General features: G+C 34.4%; 1 protein-coding gene across 2 annotated transcripts; it reads right to left on the reverse strand.

The window, feature by feature from the left end:
* Nucleotides 1-921: 921 nt before the first annotated feature.
* Nucleotides 922-9,265, reverse strand: LOC132305878 (polyubiquitin 11-like). 2 transcript variants are annotated; one of them, XM_059803222.1, is made up of 6 exons: nt 8,430-9,265; nt 6,236-6,303; nt 6,037-6,108; nt 5,897-5,929; nt 5,400-5,591; nt 922-1,128 (listed from the first exon to the last, which is right to left on the reverse strand). In XM_059803222.1, exons 1-5 carry the CDS (start codon nt 9,100-9,102, stop codon nt 5,457-5,459), a joined length of 981 nt encoding a protein of 326 aa, XP_059659205.1. In that variant the 5' UTR covers nt 9,103-9,265; the 3' UTR covers nt 922-1,128; nt 5,400-5,456. The 2 variants fall into 2 exon arrangements, with proteins under 2 accessions (XP_059659205.1, XP_059659204.1); XM_059803221.1 differs by lacking the exon at nt 922-1,128 and having other exon boundaries at nt 5,314-5,591; nt 8,430-9,215.
* Between the last annotated feature and the right edge of the window lie 6,959 nt (nt 9,266-16,224).

Raw genomic sequence — 16,224 nt, forward strand, 5'->3', positions numbered from 1 at the left:
TTAACAAAAAAAATATAGGTAATTTTGTAACTTCAAAAAAAAAAATTCCAGAGCCTTTATTGGGTCCCCAGTGTCATTGACAAACAAAACAAACAACTACTTACCCCCAAAAAATCTAATTGCTGTAAAACCTTTCAGCATGGAATAACTTTTCTCATAGTTCATGTCTTAAAAATCATAAATTTCTCATCTTTTTTTTTTATTTATTTTGAAAATTGAGAATTAGTAAATGGAACAATTATTTTTGGGTAAGTAATTGTTTATGAAAAAAAAAGAAGAAGAAAAAATAACTCATTACACAAAAAAGTTAATTATCTGAACCCAAAATAGAGGAGATGGTTCGCAGAGGCATGAAAAGTTTAAAACAACAAGGGTCAGGCCCAATTCAGAAATTCAATTTAGCCCAAGTAGAGAACATGGACTTGGGCTGAGAAACAAAAGTGGCCTGTAGGGAATAATTGACGAATGCAAAGGGAGCCCATTTTTCGAGCTCAGAACAGAAAAAACAAATAAGCAACATTAATTTAAGATTAATTTTGGCCAGACACATTCTATTAGCCCGAGTTTATTAATTTCACAAATGGATAAATTAAGATTAAAAATAAAAAATAAAAAATTGAAACCCACTAACATGCTTGGAACCCAACTTCATAAATTTCATTTTCTTTCCAAAATTAGGAAACTTAATTAAGACCATACTACCACCATAAACTCACCAAACTATATATATTAAGACATTCAAAATCCAACTACCAGCAAAATCCAAATCCAACTCTACTTAATTTAATAGTCGCCATTGGAGGGAAGAGAGCGGGTTTGGTGGATAGCTTGAATTTCACAACTGTGAGTCTGTATTACTGTTTTGTATCAGCAAAAGAAGTTGTTTGTACCTCCAAAGATTTAAGGCACAAATTTTACAGTACTATTCAGATGAACACTGGATCAATCATATTCAATTACATGCACCCACAACTCCCATTCACTTTGTTACTTAAAAAAACATATATGAGAACATTTCATTCTAGACATTCGTAACATCATTACTTGTTTACACACAGTTTTAGGATATTCACAAACCACCTTTACACAGTCAGTCCCCTTCATCCCCTTCATGCAATCTCGAATCACCTGCAAATAACACCCAAAAAAAAAAAGGTTTGTGTCATGCATAATTCCAATGAATGGCACTCAAAGCTGGCCATAGTTTACTTATTCACAAATTGGATGAATTAAGTTTTCTAATCGTTCAATTCTATCCATAATCAAAGTGTTCTTTGACAACTTGAACTTGTAGGCACTTTACACCTCACGCAGCATTTGCTCCGATAAACTCAGAATCTATTTCCTCTTAGATGTGGTCATTGGTTTACATATTATGTTGTATATGATACAATAATATCACTTACTTCCTCACTAAATTAGCAGCGGATTGCACCCTATTCTTCATTAAGCAACTAGGATAATAAAACTATTCCTAATAATAAGGCTGGATTTTTATATTCTCAATAAATTTTCTCCATAGAAAACACACAACCCTCAACATCAACAGGGAAGATACTTGTTTCCTATGCATTTCAGCTTCACTTTTCAAGGTTTGAATCAAGCAAAAGAGGTGCAGAGGAATTAATCAAAAGCAATATAATTCTATTTTGGGCCCATAATATTTTACACACGTTTTACAACAACAAAATATCACCATCAATTTATTTATTTATTTTTAGTTCTTTAACTAATTTAGACCCAAATATACAACAAATCCTGTTACAACTTAACAACCAATTTGCATAAAATTGGGAAAGTTAAACACAAGCAAAATACACAGTGACCGCTCAAAATAATGATACTAATGGAACATGTAGGGCAATAAAAGATAGGACATTATCTATTACATACCTCAATTTCCCATTTAATCTAATCCCAAACAACGCCCAATTGGTTCAACAGTCTACTAATTTATTTTATTAGGTAATACTTCTTTCATTTGTTTCTAAATATCAATTACTCGTAGTTCTTTTGACGATATGAAGCACTTACCAGCTTTCTTCCTTTTATTCAAAATACCAAGTAGTTTCAAGGTCATATATAATTTCCCATTTCACTTGACAGAGGAGTGGGAGGCTTTAGATGCTGTGGGTACTTCAGTGTAAGTACCCACTCCACCACATGGTATGATATTACCCGCTTTGGACCTGAGCCCGCACGGTTTTGCTCCTGGACTTTATCCCAAAAGGCCTTATACCAATTGGAGATGACACACTTACATATAAGCACTTCACCTTTTCTTTACCTACCTAGGTGATGTGGGACTGTGCACCCGTAACTCGCCAGTGTGGTAGCGTGATAATGTTTTTCGCACCCGCCCACGGCACACCTACCCACAAGGTCATCACATTCAGGGTGTGTCCTTGTGATGTGGGATAGGAGATAGGAATCTAAGGAGGATGTGTGGAAGGGGAAATTCTCTATCTCCTGTGCCTTTGCCATGGAAGGAGGATGGATCCCAGTAGGTTTTCTCTAGTGTGTATGGTCCGGTGGAGGACGAAGAGAGACATTTGTTATTGGAGGACCTTGTGCACTGCAAGGAGGATTACCCCTTCCGTGGTGTATTGGTGGGGATATTAATGTGGTTAGATCCCCATTAGAGAGATCTACTAGAGGGAGGTGGACACCGACGATGGAGGAATTCTTGGAGTTTATTGAGGCCAATCAGCTTGTTGATTTGCATTTGGAATAAGCGTCTTCTACCTAGACAAGCAGCATGGAGGCTCCTACTTTATCTTGGCTTGATATATTTCTTCTCTCCGGTGATTGGGAAGGGAAACTTGTGTATAAAATAGACTTCTCATTTAATAACACCATACTATTAGAACCAAAACCAAATGAAAAAGGCTAAACAGCCACCGGTCACCACAATTTCCCCTTTCTTAACACCCAAAACAAAATCCACACCTTTTCCCATCTCCTCTTTCACAACCATGTTCTATCTCACATCGTCTTCTATTTTCTGATGATCTCGATTCCACCCGTCGAAATAGCATATCCAACAAACCGTCATTATTCCAAAAATCTTTATATCCATCCTTGAATGTAACCTTTATATATATATATATATTAAAACTAAGGTGACCACCACCACTGATGTTACCTTTCAAGCCCCTGTCATTGCTAGCATAAAATCCAATCCATTTGTTAAGCTCCAACTTCAGTTGATGTTTAACGAGGAGTTGATGAAACAATCACAAATCGAAAGGTTTTTTACATTTATGAATCATTTACGATGGTTGTAATTGATATTTGTCTAGTAACCCGCTCCTTTCCTAAACCAACCCACCTCTCGTGCGCACTAGCTTATTGGCAGCCATTTTGTGGCCTAGGGTATGCTGACCATATAATTGCCTTAGAAAATGAAGCCATGGCTAAAATATATATATTTTTTTGATAATTAAAAATAATTTAAGAAAAGGCATTCAAAAGGGGAACGCGTCCCAATTACAAGAGTGGGACCAGGACTAAGGCCCCAACGAATCCAAGAAAGTAATTAAATCCTCCGAAGAAGAATAAAAACTTCTCTTCACATAATTGAAAAGAGAGCGAAGAATGTAAAGTTTGACCATTGCCATAGGCGACTCTTTCCCTTCGAACATTCTGCTATTTCTCTCCTTCCAGATGCACCACCATACACAATGAGGTACGATTCTGCAGAAATCGCGGACATCTCTTCTCACCCGACATCCTCTCCAAACATGAATTAATTCCTTAGTAGATTGTGGCATAACCCAACACATGCCAAACAACCCAACAATAAGATTCCAACATTCGGTCGCTAGTAGGCAATGCAAAAGGAGGTGATCAACGGACTCTTCAGTATCCTTGCATAGACAACACCGATTGACAATATAATTACCCCCTTTTCTCAAGTTATCAACTGTTAAAATCTTTCCCCTCATAGCAGTCCAAATAAAGAAGCCACTCTAGTTGGAGCTATAGACCGCCAAATGGTTTTCCATGGGAATTCTCGATTAACAAAATTAGACAAACATAAGAACAAGGATCTAACTTCAAAACGACCGTGGGAAGAAGGAACCCAAATCTATCCCTTGTGGAATGACATTTTAGCAAAAGCCATGGCTAAAATGTCATTCCACAAGGGATAGATTTGATGGTCAAAAATATAATAATAATATATACATACCACGAGTTTTGCACATGACAGTGCAACTTTTTTTTTTTTTTTGGGGGGGGGGGGGGGGGGGGGGTCTCATAAGGCTAATGTTCCATTGTCACAATATTTTCACGGAAAACGAATTAAGATTTATGTTACACAGAAAAAACCTAAAACTAATTAGACATGATATTTCTCACAATATCATCTTAATTCTTCTTCCGAAGAAAGTTTTGAGTGTTTGAACCCCTTTTACATTTCTTTTCTTCTAAATATTCAACCATGACCTACTAAGTGCTTGGAACCTTGTTATGTTCAACACCTACGTGGGACATGTATCTCCAAGGATTCAAGAAGCATTAAAAGTTGTCTTCAAAATTATATTTCCCTCTACCTTCAATATCAAATATAACTACATACATATAAATTAAAAGTTGCTTCATTGATGCTAAGGATTTAAGAGAGATTATGACTAGATAAAATTCAGGTTGTTGACATAAATTAATGTCCTCATTCCTCCTCCCCCAACAAATCCATAAGAACTTATGACTTAGAATTTATGTATAATAAAAAAAAAACAACGGAACAGAAACGGGAAGCTATATACTAACGCTAACTTTCTATTCTAAAAATATATATAAATAAATAAATACGGAAAACAAAATAAGAGTTACCTTGCATGGACATAAGCGCTTTCAATTGAATTAGGCATGATATTCTTAGGATATTGTAATTCTTCTTTTTGAAAAACTTTATGTGATTGGAACCCTTGTTACGCCTTTTCTAAATTTTATATTATAATCAATAAGAATATCCGTAGAACTATCCAGGAAAAATTTAATATCCCTAGAACTGTTGATAGAGTCTAATGTACTCATTTCACACTCGAAAAATCAATAAGGACACATATAGCTCATAAATGAGGTACAATCAAAAACCACATGCACAATAATGGGAATTATACAACAAACAGTTGAGTTCCATACAAACATACATGTATACGTACATATATGTACATACACACACAAAATCTCCATAGTTTCCTCTCCCCAAAACAATTAATAACTGAATCTAATTTCATCGGATCTATTGATAAATGGATTGCTATCAAACACAACCACCAATTCAGAATTATCATAAACGTGTGGGAAAATCTTTTTTTGGGGGTAATTAAATCTCGTTACAAGTGGAACAATCTCAGAACTGCTATCTAACTAATACTCCGAAAATTATTTACCTGATTAAGCACGTTCAAGATTGACGCTTTGACTGGATTCCGTGGAACACCTCAGCATTAACGATTGTCATTGAAACGCTGAATTGGTGAGTGTGAATGGCCAGCGACCATCTCCAACACAATGGGTTTGTCCTTGAGTTTTAGTGGACAACCCAAACCAGAGGATGGAGGGTGGAAGGCTTGAATTGGTAACTACAAAATGCACCAAATTAATTAGCCCCTTGTGTGCTAAAATATAAGGAGGGCGGGTGTTAGAGAAGTGACACCTACTTTGTTGAAGTCAATTACACGTCTCAGCGTATTTAGTATTATTTCACACAACTTTTTGATTGGGTCAGGGGAGGCAGAAGCTATAATCTAAGATTAACAGAATCACAAAACAGAATAAACCACTACCCCACCAGTAATTTGTCCGCTACCAAAGAAATTTTCCAATATGAAAAGAAGTGTAATGTGAATTTAACATATTCAATAAAAGAAGAAAAAAAATTACATACATAGGCGGGGTGGTAGGCTGTAACATCAGATCGCTACAAAATACACAAAACTAATTAGCCCCAATTATATATATATATATGCGTATACATACAGGAGAGTAATTGTCAAGCTGAGTAACTGAATGTGAGAGGCCAATTACTTGCTTCTCCTCAAGTGTGGTGATTGGCCGATCCAAATCAGTGGGTGGGGGGAAGTCTGGAGCATGACACTCCTATAAATTGCAACAAGTTAATTAGCCACACACACACACACACATATACACAAAAATACATATACATATATATACATAGAGAAAGAGGGGGGAGGGAGTACGCTAAAATATAAGTTAGAGAAGATACATCTGCTCCGCTTTCTTGAACAATTTGACAGTGAACTCCTGACTGATCAACGTTTTCTCTCTTAGAATCTGACATAATTAAAAGAAGAGTAGATTAAGGAATTATAAATTTGATGTTAAAGGGGGGTGTTTGAGAATAAATCAAAATCTTGAGCAACCATTACGAGTAAGTCAAACTTTCAATTTTAATTTTTCAATCTCATCTCATTGCTATGTCTCTCTATAAGAAAGAAAGAAAGAAAAAAAAAAAAAAAGTATATCACAAAGTGCTAATCACTGAATCATCCATACAATTTTTTGAATCTATATAATAATAATCCAAGTCAGTGGAATTCAGGATGCTTAGAAAATAATCCATTTTGTTCCATGTCTGCATAGTTTAACAATGCTTAACAACTATGTTGGAGTTTTTGTAAATGCAATGTAAACATGAAGGTGAAGAATACCAGGCACATGAAAACATAGGTCAATTTGAGAAAATATTATTGTGTACATACAATTGCTGCTTATACCCATGTTAATCACATTTTTCTTTTACCCACCTGGCAAATTAAACAAACAGAGCGAGAAAATTGAATAATTCATATGATTACTTTTTTTTTTTTGATAAGTAATAATTCATATGATTACTTATCCAACACCAACCAAATAATTCTAGTGCATTAGAAACTTAAAACTTAAAATTGAACAAAGGAGGCATTACAAACTTAAAACTGGAGAAAAGAGGCCTTACACTATGTAAAACTGCTACTAATTCTATTCTATTCAATAAAAACACCTCATTCTCTTCATTCCCAAAATATCAAATTAATGCTCTCTAGAAAACAAAGGGAAGTAAGTGGCATAAAAAGAAAAATCATAAACCTCTAAAATGCATATGACAGGTATCTCAAGTAGAAATTTTAAACCTCTAAAAATCTTACAGTTTAGCCAGCCAGCGGCAGACTACAAACTGAGACCAGGGAAAATTTAGTAATTTCTCCAGAACCTCCCTAAAATTTATGATAATTGTAGAATTTAGAAAGTTGGTTTGTGTTTCACAAAATATCAGCACTGCAGTCTATTGACCAACAGCTGACCAATTGTTTATCAGGTCCATTATAGCTAAAACCCTTATTGCTAACTGAAAACGCCTACAATGATAGAATTGATAATGAGATGTCTATGTCTTACCATTTGATATCCGGTCATGCATAGCATTAGGATGTAGTCTTGAAGAATTCAGGAAGTTGAGCAGGCAGACTACATAAAAATCTAACCTTGAACCTTCTTTTAGCACCATTTTAACAAAGTGGCTGTTCAAATTTTACCCATTGTACGAATCAATAGCCTCTGAATTTCAAATATAACTAAAAGAATTCAGTTCAGGTTTATCCATGCTAAAATTAATCTTCAAACTCTGACAAAACCCTAAAGATTAAAATCATCTATTGGAACCTAGGTTCGTGATATCTACACTGAAAGCAGCTCAAAATCAAATCAAAAGATAAATGTTGCCAACCTATAATTAACCAACCATACAGACCCATAATGAACAGAAAACGAAAGAGCCCCTAAAGTTTGCAGATATGGGGTAGAAAGTTCAAGGTACAATCAACATATGCTATGTTGAATTTGAATCATTCTTTGTCCAAGCACACTCTCTCAATCCCCTATTTGAATTCCATATTTGGAATTGCAGTCAGACCTGCGAATAGATTCAACATATGTTGAATTTGAATTTGGATCCGACATGAAAAAGTCGTATGTATGTGTATGGATGTATCCGACTGTCGAACCCAAGATATCAAAAGGGTTGAAAACAATAGTTGAATATCATCACCGAAACATTGTTTTGGTCTCGTAAATATAAATCTTCAACAATTACCTCCTTCAACATCATGCCACATTTCACATATATTAAATCTTCAAATATCCTCCAAAAATATTCCAATTTGCATCCATAACAAAACCAAAATAAAAAAAAAAATAGAAACCAAATCACATATAGACTCATATGGCAAGAAGGTGTATAATACAGAACACAACATGATTTTATTCAATTCGACAAAGTCAACATTAGAACCCAAGAGCAGTAACACGAAACTACAGAACATTAAGAAACTATCTACTCATTAAAGAAACTATCTTCGATCACAAACCAACTAGAACCACAACAAGCCAATAAACTAAAATGCATGGATTTCAGAAATCACCATCATAGACAAGGTGAAAGGTTGACTCCTTCTGTATGTTGTAATCAGCAAGAGTGCACCCATCCTCGAGCTGCTTGCCATCAAAGATCAATCTCTGCTGATCCATTGGAATACCCTCCTTGTCCTGAATCTTAGCCTTGACATTATCAATTGTAACCGAACTTTCCACCTCCAATGTGATGGTCTTCCCAGTCAATGTCTTAACAAATATCTGCATTCCTCCCCTAAGCCTCAACACCGAATGCAGCGTAGACTCCTTCTGAATGTTGTAGTCCGCAAGAGTCCTCCCGTCCTCGAGCTGCTTACCAGCAAAGATCAATCTCTGTTGGTCCGGAGGAATGCCCTCCTTGTCTTGGATTTTGGGCTTCACGTTATCAATGGTGTCCGAGCTCTCCACTTCCCAAGTAATTGTCTTTCCTGTCAGAGTCTTTACAAAGATCTGCATCCCACCGCGAAGCCTCAGAACCAAATGGAGGGTGGACTCCTTCTGTATGTTGTAATCGGCCAGAGTCCGACCATCCTCGAGCTGCTTTCCGGCGAAAATCAAACGCTGTTGATCAGGAGGGATCCCTTCCTTGTCTTGGATCTTAGCTTTCACATTGTCAATTGTGTCGGAGCTTTCAACCTCGAGCGTGATGGTCTTGCCGGTTAGGGTTTTGAAAAAAATCTGCATACCTCCTCGAAGCCTGAGAACCAGATGGAGAGTCGACTCCTTCTGGCTATTGTAATCGGCGAGAGTCCGGCCGTCCTCAAGCTGTTTGCCGGCGAAAATCAGCCGCTGCTGATCCGGAGGAATTCCTTCCTTGTCTTGGATCTTGGCTTTCACAATGGTTGCAAGTTGGGCTCCCCAACCCAGCCCAGTCTCAATCCAACCCAACCTCAATCCGAATAGGATTGGGTTGGACCAGCCCAAATTATATCTAACATGGGTTATGGTCAAAATTCAACCCGAATATTTTCGGGCTCGAGTTGGGTTGACAGGTTGATTTTTTTTATTTTTATGATTTTTTTTTCCCGAAAATTTATATATTTGATATATATATATATATTATTTGATTATATTATTATTAAAAAATAAAATATTTTTAGGGCAAATCATTTCAGCCTCCCCAACGCCTCTATCATTTCAACTCTGAACATGCCCTCTCTCTCCCTCTACAACTGCAAACTACAAAATCTAAAGAATTAGAAGTTCAAAACTTATATATTTCAGTTTATCTATATCAAAAGATCAAAACCCATATCGGCATTTCATTTCAGATTGTTCAAAAAATCAAAACCCATATCTTTCAGTTTCCATCGCTCGTTGTTTTAGTTCGGGTTCGCCGTTCACAAGCTTCAATCGCTGTCTCTCAACTCTCAAGCTTGCCTGCCTCTCTCTTTGCAACTGCTTCCTTGTATGTATGGGTTTTGTTTTATTTATTTTTTTTCTAAATCAACTAATCAAGGTCTATAATTCTTGTTTTGAAAACTAAAATCAAGTGTAATCTTGATTTTGTTAGGGTTTTGAAATCGCCATGTCAATAATACCACAAGAGCTCTACCCAAGTCAAGATGACCTCCTTTACAAAGAAAAGCTCCTCCGAAATCCCTTCAACTTGAAGCTATGGTGTCGCTACCTAATTACTCGAACTGACGCAAATTTCAATAAACATCACAGGATCTTCGAGCAAGCCCTCAAAGCGTTCCCTGGAATCTACAAGCTCTGGTACACTTATCTCCTCGAATGGCAGCAGAGGGGGACGGCGGTGACAGAGACAGAAAGAGAAAGAAGGGAGAGGAGAGAGAAAGGAGAAAAAAAAATTATTATTATTTTTTTGGGTTCGGGTTGAGCCCGAGCCCAACCCGAATATGTCTGGGTTTTAACAAAACCCAACTCAAACATGGGCCCGATTTGTGAATTTAAAGCCCAAATTTCAAATTTCCTCCTCTAGTTTGCCATACGATCCCAACATTCACCATAGCCCTCCTTTGGTGTGCCATCTTTCTTTCTCTTCACAGCTGATTAAAACCTCAGAAGTTGAGAATTTCTAGTTTAACAGTTGAAGCTAGCCAGTGCTCTCTATTGTGAATGTGCTAGTTTGAATCAAAATGCCCTTTTTTTTTTTAAGCCATAGCTGCGTTCCTACTTTAATAATTTTGTCTATTTTTCACCTCCTGTTTTTTCAAGTTCACATGGGAAACCATTAGACTAATGAAAGTTACTATTGACAATAATGACCTCCACCCATCAAATGAAACGTTGAAAAAGCTCACCCAAGGGGATTTTGATTCAAGAATGAGACACCAATTAATTCAAAAGTGTGACGTCTATTCTTTTAGATAAAGAGTTGCATTCTCAAAGTGGTAGCGAATTGCATTCTCAAAGTAACGAAGGCCAAAAAAAGAAAAAAATAATTCAGTAGTGTCAATTCTCAGCAAAATACAACACAAAGAATGCATAACGATTCTTCTCACAAGTCTTGATCAGACAACTTATAATACAACATGTGTGCACAATCAGTATGTACGTGCATTATAAGTCTGTTGGTGTATCAGCTTTGCAATACACTACATTTCTTAATTTATATAGTTTTCACCACCTAATGCACTGCATTTCACTCATTATATTATCTCATACAAAGCACGCAATACATAACACACTAGTCTTCAATAGATAATCTACTGATATAGACAATCCCCTTAGCACACCATATTCTGCAATAACACTCATGCATGGGGTAAATGATGAAGTGGACCCCACTATGTTATAACAGTATTTGAATTATCCTCTATTTATATCATTCTTCTGGGTTCTTCTGCGTGGGCTTTATGGGCCGTATTAAAATTGGGTTAATCTCACTTAACCTACTTTACTAATACAATTTTGATGTTTGTGATAAGGATCATAATTTTTTTTTTTCCTGGCTGATTGGAAGTTTGCCTTCTAATTAAACTAGTAGAATGTGGCCCATATCCCATTGGCTTGTCTTTTTTATGCGGGTTTGAACCTTGACACGGCGGTGTTCTGATTGATTGAGCTAACTTGACCCTATGTATGTCTATACTATTATTAAATGTGCAAAGAGTTTCAGTATTTCAGTATTTATTTATTTTAATATTAAGTATGTAAAGAGTTTCAGTCTTTCAGTATTTATTTATTAATATAAAAAAATATTTATTAATTGATATAAAAAAAGTTTAATTGGTTTAATTGTCCTAAAGAAATATTAATCATAGTATTTCAGTAGTTATTTATTAATATAAAAAAATATGTATTAATTGAGATCAAAAGAGTTTAATTATCCCACATCGGTTTTGAGTTATAAAGAATTACATGGACGCCTCTTATAAAAATATAGACCTAAAGAGTTTAATTGGTTTAATTGTCCTAAAGAAATATTAATCATAGTATTTCAGTATTTATTTATTAATATAAAAAAAATATTTATTAATTGATATAAAAAGAGTTTAATTGTCCCACATCAGTTTTGAGTTATAAAGAATTACATGGAAGCCTCTTATAAAAATATTGACCTAAAGAGTTTGTGACGACCCAAGTTTTGCAAACCGGTGCGTCAGTGATGAACCAAAAGTTAACCCGATAACGGATCCGAAATGTGGAAGTGAAAGATAAAACCAAAGTCTACAGAGCAATAAAGTAAAACCAAAGTCTATAGAGATATAAATCATCCCCAAGACACTAATGTGACCTTCCATGAAGTCACGAAACTTAAAGAAAAGCGAATGAGCAAACGAGAGTCAAAACCGGCAAAATCTGTCAATTAGGGGCAAAATGGTCAATTTACAAATAAGAAGGGAAATTTGACTCCAAGCAAGTCAAATGAGGTCCACACAATCTAAACTAATCATTTCACAACATTCCAAGAGGTTCATAGAACTTTGGCCAAGAATCCTACAAGACTCCCATTCCCGGTTCAAACAAAATCCGACACTGTCTCACTAAAATATGAATAAATCCCACTCTAATTTAAATATTAAAATGGCATCGGTACCATTAGAAAGATGACTCAAAATCCTTGAATTTAGGCTCAAGAATCACCCCATTTGGATTAGAAATGAAGAAGTTATGACCGTTTGAAGTCAGAGCAACAATATTGTTCTAAAACTGAAGAATGAAGAATTAAACCATTTAGGTCGACCGAAATGAGCCACCGGTGGATTGAAATGAACCCAAAATGGCCCAAAATCCTAAAAATGAAGGAAAATCATTTAGGTAGGCCGAAATAAAGAATCGGTCGACCGAAATTGACCCAAACAGTGTTTTTAGCTACTGGAAAGTGAGTTTTTCTGTGCAATTTAAACAAAAAAGCCATCGATCAACATAAACAATATTTCGGTAGACCGAAATGACCAGAGAAAGTGCAAAAAGTCCTGCCATACACAAGAAATGTTATGGCTTCACCCAAGCCTTAAACCACAACTTGAATTTGGTCCAAAAACAATATTTTAGACTTGTGCATGTGTGTGAGCATGCTCACAAATGTAAAATGTATATAGAATGTGATACAATGGCTCAAAGCCTCAATACATATTGAATTTACAAAACCATACGTCAAACCTCCAATATCAGAAAAATTACATTTTGAAGGCAAAACTTGGAATTTAAATGCATACACTTGAACTTTTAAAGTTGGTGGTCTTTATCAATAATTCAAAACTTAAACCAAAATCAATAAGTTAGACCAAACTAACTTATATCAAATCCAATAATGCATAAAACCCATCTTCCATGCACGAGTAAGGTTGAATCCACACAAACCATGTCCTAGAGCTCAAGTCTAAATAGTATATGACATGTCAAGTCTCCAATATATAATTTATACACAAAATAAGAATATTTCACAACAATTAAACCCAATTACCATCCTAAGTCACAAGTACTAAATAAGTTATAATTTAGTAACTACCTTTCAAGGTAATCAATTGTAATATTCTAAACAAGCTATATACCTATACGAGATATATTTAAACAAGTTATGTAAGTCAATGATATTCTATATCCTGCTAAGTCCAATTACCATTTTAAGAGGCCACAAGTACTAATTCTACTAATTAGTAATATGCTCACAAGGTAATTAAACATACTAAGTTTCAAGAGGTTCTCAACCTAACTTGAAAAGTCTCTAAATTTCAAATCAATTCCAATTATACTCAAATTAATATATGTTAAAGGACATAGCACGGTCTTCACATATATTACACCCAATATCAATTTAAGTGACTACAACACTTAAAAATAAAATTAATTAAGCTAATTAATTAATTTTCTCTAGATTTTAAACAACTCCAAATGTCCTTAAATTAATATAGGTTAAAGAACACACTAAGACCTACTTTAATATTACATTACAAGTTAATTTCATGCTTGATACAACTATGTGAATTAATCTTTCACAAAAGATAAATATTAAATAAAAGTTGCAATTCTTATTCAAATGCTCCCAATTTAATATATGTTGATAAACATACCAAGGCTTAGTTTACTAACATGCCACAATTTAATTATAAGTTATATACCATCATGAGAATTAAATATTAAACATAGAAAATAATTAAATTAAATTCTAAAACATGAATAAAACATGCATACAAGTTGTATAAGCTATCAAAACAATCAATACAACTCAAATATAAACCTATGACATCCCCTACCTCAATTTGAGATGAAAATCACAAATTCCCACCGAAATGAAACCGCTCCGAATCCTATGAAACTTTGAGATTTTGTCGGGGACAACAATGTGATCATTAAACACCAAGGAGGTCACACCAAAATCCAAACTTGGCTTCAAACCCAAACTCAAAAAATAGCCAAAATGGGATTCCAATCGGTTGGAATCGAATGTCTCGTCAAGGCGGACATAAAACACTAAGGCACTACGACATTTTACTAAAGGGAAGTGGCTGGAAAAGGAAAAAGAAAGGTGGCAGCCCCTTGGGCTCCCATGGCTGCCGGCCAAGAGGGAAAGAGATGGAAGACATTTCCTTGTGACTCTCCCTATTTATAGAAAAACCCTAAAAGTGCCATAAACGGGTCCCGCCAGGTCTGAAAAAGTAAAATTTGAGTAGACGCACTCAAACGGCAAAACACCTTGAACAAAAAAGAATCAAAATGCAATAAAATGAACAACGGAAGAAAATGCGTCGAAAACTGAGTCCTGAGCAAAAAGATATGCCCTAAACAAGTTTGGCATTAACCGAGCCGACAACCCGAAAACTGCAGGGATCGACCGCAAGTAAATTCTAAGAGTACATGACTCACTGAAATGTAAAAATGAATCCCGTACGAGGATTCAAGCCCCAATGAGACACTTAGCAATTAACTTTTATTAATTGTACAAAGGTACCTACACGAAAAGATAACTGCGCAAGTGACCCCAAATGAAAATATCTTCCAAAAAATATTTTCTTAAAAACCCCTAAACCAAAATATCTTCAAAAGATATTTATGAAAAACACCACAAGAAACAAAAATATTTCTGAAGAATCTCTTCATCCACGCCTCTACGGGAAAAAGAAACAATCGGCAAGCTTTTCTCCAAAAGTAAAGTTATGCCTTTCAAGGAAACCAACTAGAATGGAAGTACGTGAAGTCAAAAACCAACTCTGAGCACGAATAGTGAGATTATACGAAGAGAAATTTCAACGAAAAAAAAATTAATCTGTAAAAATGGAGGAAAAAGAAAGGAAGGAAAATGACCAAGTCATTACAGAGTTTAATTAGTTTAATTATCCAAAGAAATATTAATCATAGTATTTCAGTATTTATTTATTAATATAAAAAAATATTTATTAATTAATATAAAAAGAGTTTAATTGTCCCACATCGGTTTTGAGTTATAAAGGATTACATGAAAGCCTCTTATAAAAATATAGACCTAAAGAGTTTAATTGGTTTAATTGTCCTAAAGAAATATTAATCATAGTATTTCAGTATTTATTTATTAATATAAAAAATATTTATTAATTGATATAAAAAGAGTTTAATTGTCCCACGTCGGTTTTGAGTTATAAAGAATTACATAGAAGCCTCTTACAAAAATATAGACCTAAAGAAATTTTAATCATACCTTTCTTAGACTTTGTCAATTAATAAAAAGTTATACCTTTCTCAGCCTTTGTCAATTAATAAAAAGAGTTTAATTTTCCTACATCGGTTCTGTCTGAGTTATAAAGGATTACACGAAAGATATATTAATCATAAATTTCTTGGGCTTTGTCAATTAATAAAAATAGTTAATTGTCCCGCATCGATTTTGAGTTATAAAGGATTACATGAAAGCTCTTATAAAAATATAGAACTAGAGATATATTAATCATAACTTTCTCGGCCTTTTGGTTTTGAAACTTATTAAAAGTTACTTATTAAAATAAAATAGGTAATTATTTAATAAAAGTGTTTTAGTAATTCATTATTTCATTATTTATTCATTAATATAAAAAAAAATACTTATTAGTTTATATAAAAAGAGTTTAATTGGTTTAATTGTCCTAAAGAGATATTAATCATATGATTTCAGTATTTATTTATTAATATAAAAAAATATTTATTAATTGATATAAAAAGAGTTTAATTGGCCCACATCGATTTTGAGTTATAAAAGATTACATAGAAGCTTCTTATAAAAATATAGACATTTCTTAGCCTTTGTCAATTAATAAAAAGAGTTTAATTATCCCACATCGGTTTTAAGTTATAAAGAATTACATGCAAACCTCTTATAAAAATATAGACCTAAAGAAATATTAATCATAGCTTTCTCGGCTTTTTGGTTTTGAAACTTATTAAAAG

The sequence above is a fragment of the Cornus florida genome, unplaced genomic scaffold, assembly GCF_030987335.1.
Source record: "Cornus florida cultivar Cherokee Brave unplaced genomic scaffold, ASM3098733v1 CherokeeBrave_3.0.0_Hap2_Chr01, whole genome shotgun sequence".
NCBI classification, from domain to species: Eukaryota; Viridiplantae; Streptophyta; class Magnoliopsida; order Cornales; family Cornaceae; genus Cornus; species Cornus florida.